The sequence below is a fragment of the Protobothrops mucrosquamatus genome, unplaced genomic scaffold (genome assembly GCF_001527695.2).
Source record: "Protobothrops mucrosquamatus isolate PMUCROS unplaced genomic scaffold, P.Mucros_1.0 scaffold2158, whole genome shotgun sequence".
In the NCBI taxonomy this organism is placed as follows: Eukaryota; Metazoa; Chordata; class Lepidosauria; order Squamata; family Viperidae; genus Protobothrops; species Protobothrops mucrosquamatus.
In genome coordinates, this window is record NW_015388254.1 from 221,171 (window position 1) to 223,987 (window position 2,817).

Below are 2,817 nucleotides of genomic sequence, written 5' to 3' on the forward strand. Positions count from 1 at the left end.
CTGGTCCGGACAGTTGCCTAGTGTCAACTCTAACTGAACACACACACACACACACACCCGTAAAACAAAACAAAACAAGAAAATACAACACACGCACATATCCTCAGATATATTTTTGTCGCCTAAGCACATGAATGCCAAAACTGAAGATCGGTTGACTCTAGCCATGAGATTGGATGAGGGAGGAAGGAAGGAAGGAAGGAAGGAAAGCACGGAAGAAAGCAAGAAAGGACGGAGGGAGGAGAAGGAGGTAGAGAGAAGTGGGTAGGAAGAAAGGAAGCAAGAAGGAAAGGGGGGAAAGGAAGAGAGAGGGGGGGAAAAAGAGAGAGGAGCTAGCAGTGTCAGGGTCATTGAGAGTCGCTTCTAAGAGGGGGAAAATTCTTTGCTGGTACCGGCAGCACCGGCGTGACTGGCAGACGTGCCACCGATGAAGCGTTCCCGACTGAACCGCCTCCGTCCTAGCAGCCAGCCATTAGACAGGGAGAGAACGAAGCAGGACTCCTTGCAGCGGAGACCTCCGCGAACCTCCCGCCGACTCCGCGCACTGCCAGCGCCGCCCAGCAGTTCACGTGAGCGCCGGAGTCATCTGACGAAGAGGAAGGCCGAGGGGAGCTCGGGCGCTTCGGTGCTCTCAGGGACGGCCATGCTCTCCCGCTTGCTGCGGGAGCACCAGGCCAAGCAGAGCGAGCGGAAGGAGCTGCAAGGTGAGCGGCCGGGGGAGCCTCGGGAAAAAGCCTGGCTCCGGATGCCCAGCCTCTCTCCTCTTCCCCCCCCCAAAAAAAACGCCACCTTTTAACTCTTCTTGGAGCCAAAGGTTGTGGGGAAAGGAGGGCCTGGCTGGCCGGGGTAGGAGGCGCGGCGAAGGAAACCGTGGCTTTCGATGCAGGAGTGGCTCGAAGCGTTTCGGGGCTCGAAGCGTAATAAAAAAAAAACAAACCGGCTTTTCGGAAGGTATAATTGGAGTGTGGCTGCGGCTGTATTCTCACGACACAAGCCTTCAGACGAGCAAACTACCTTGGAACCTGACGCCTGGGAGAATCTCCCCCGCTTCCCCCCAGGATTGATAGTTGTGTGTGGTGTGAACTACGGGCTAACCTGATACTGCCTGGCCAGAGTCGCTCTGGAGAGTGAGAAGGGCGGCGTATTTAATAAATAAATGCAGGGACTTAACGACCACAATTGAGCCCAAAATCTCTGTTGTTAAGTGAGACATTTGTTGAGTTTGGCCCCACTTTATGACCTTTCCTGCCACCGTTGTTTAAGGGAATCTCTGCGGTTGATAAAGTTAGTAACCCGGTTGTTAAGTGAATCTGGCTTCCCCATTGACTTTGCTTATCAGAAGGTTGCAAAAGCTGATCACATGACCATGGGACACAGCTACAGTCGTAAGTATGAACCAGTTGCCGGTTTGTTCACGTGATCGTGGGGATGCGGCAAAGGTCGTAACTGAAAAACAGTCATAAGTCACTTTTTTTTCACTGCCGTTGTAACCATTGTAATGGTCACTAAATGAGCTGTTGTAAGTCAAGGACTACCTGTACTCGAACACCACAGCAAACATTTCGAAGGCATCAACTGCTTAAATTTCGCAGCCTCTGGACCTCTTCTTGTCTGGAAGGAGGCTAAAACCATGTGCAAAAATAGAGCAGCCAACAGGTCGAGGGGCAGAGAGGAAAGGCAGAAAGGAGCTGTGAGTAGTGGGCTGCATCTTGTAGGAGGCTTGCGAAAGGAATGGCAGTGCTGGCAGCTAAGCCAATTCTGTCTTCTTGACTTGTAGCAGTTTGGGACTTCCAGGGAGATGAATGGATTTAGTTATTAAATTTTTATGCCACTCATCTCACTGATCTAGTGACTGAATTGCACTGCCATCTTCACTAAATAAAAGCCCCAGCCCTCAAACTCCTTGTTGGCAGAAGCGAGGTAATGCATCCACTGGTGGCAGAACTACCAATACACAACTGGTAAATGTTTGGTAAGTTTGGTCTGGTAGTTTTAAGGCCTCAGGCTAGAAACCAGGAAGCTGTGAGTTCTAGTCCCCACTTAGCCATGGAAGCCAGCTGGGTGACTTTGGGCTTGTCACTTTTTCTCAGACCAACCCATCTCACACGGTGGTTGTTGTGGGTAAAATAGGAAGAGGATGGAGTAGTAGAAATGTTCACCACCTTGAATTATTTATAATAAACATAAAGTTGGGATAAAAATAAAATAAGCGGGGTTTTTTTTCCAGTTTAAAGCAGCATTCCATCTAGCGTAAGGCTACAGACAGTCCTCAATGTATGGCCACAATTGAGCACAACATTTTTGTGGCTAAGCGAGACAAGTGAGTTTTGCTTCATATTACAACCTTTTTGCCACCGCTGTTAAATGAATCACTGCAGTGGTTAAGTTAGTAACCTGGTTGTTAAGTGAATCTGGCTTCCCCATTTGCTTGTCAGTAGGTCTCAAAAGGTGATCACATGACACCCCCCAGGACATTGCAACCGTCATAAATATGAGCCAATTGCCAAGCGTCTGAATTTTGCTCACGTGACTGTGGGGATTACAAAAGTTGTAAGTGTGAAAAATGGTCATAAGTCACTTTTTTCAGTGCCATTGCAACTTCAAACCGTCACTAAATGGTTGTAAATCGGGGACTACTTACAGTATAGTCTTCTCACCAAAGACTCTGAAAAAAGTTTTAAAAATAGTCTGCTCTCTTTCAAATTCATGTTTATAAGGAGACTGTGTGATCAGAACAGATGCTTGTAGCATTCTGAAATGATAAACAATAGGGCCCATCCCAACCCCTGATTGTATAAACCAGGGGTCCCCAACCCC

General features: G+C 48.5%; 1 protein-coding gene across 1 annotated transcript in view; it reads left to right on the forward strand.

Moving 5' to 3' along the window:
• Positions 1–547: 547 nt before the first annotated feature.
• BLOC1S1 (biogenesis of lysosomal organelles complex 1 subunit 1) overlaps positions 548–2,817 on the forward strand; it is a 20,523-nt gene continuing 18,253 nt past the window's right edge. The window contains exon 1 of the mRNA XM_015824194.1: positions 548–704. Coding sequence (XP_015679680.1) covers positions 644–704 — 61 coding nt within the window. The 5' untranslated portion in view covers positions 548–643. The remainder of the gene's footprint in view (positions 705–2,817) is intronic.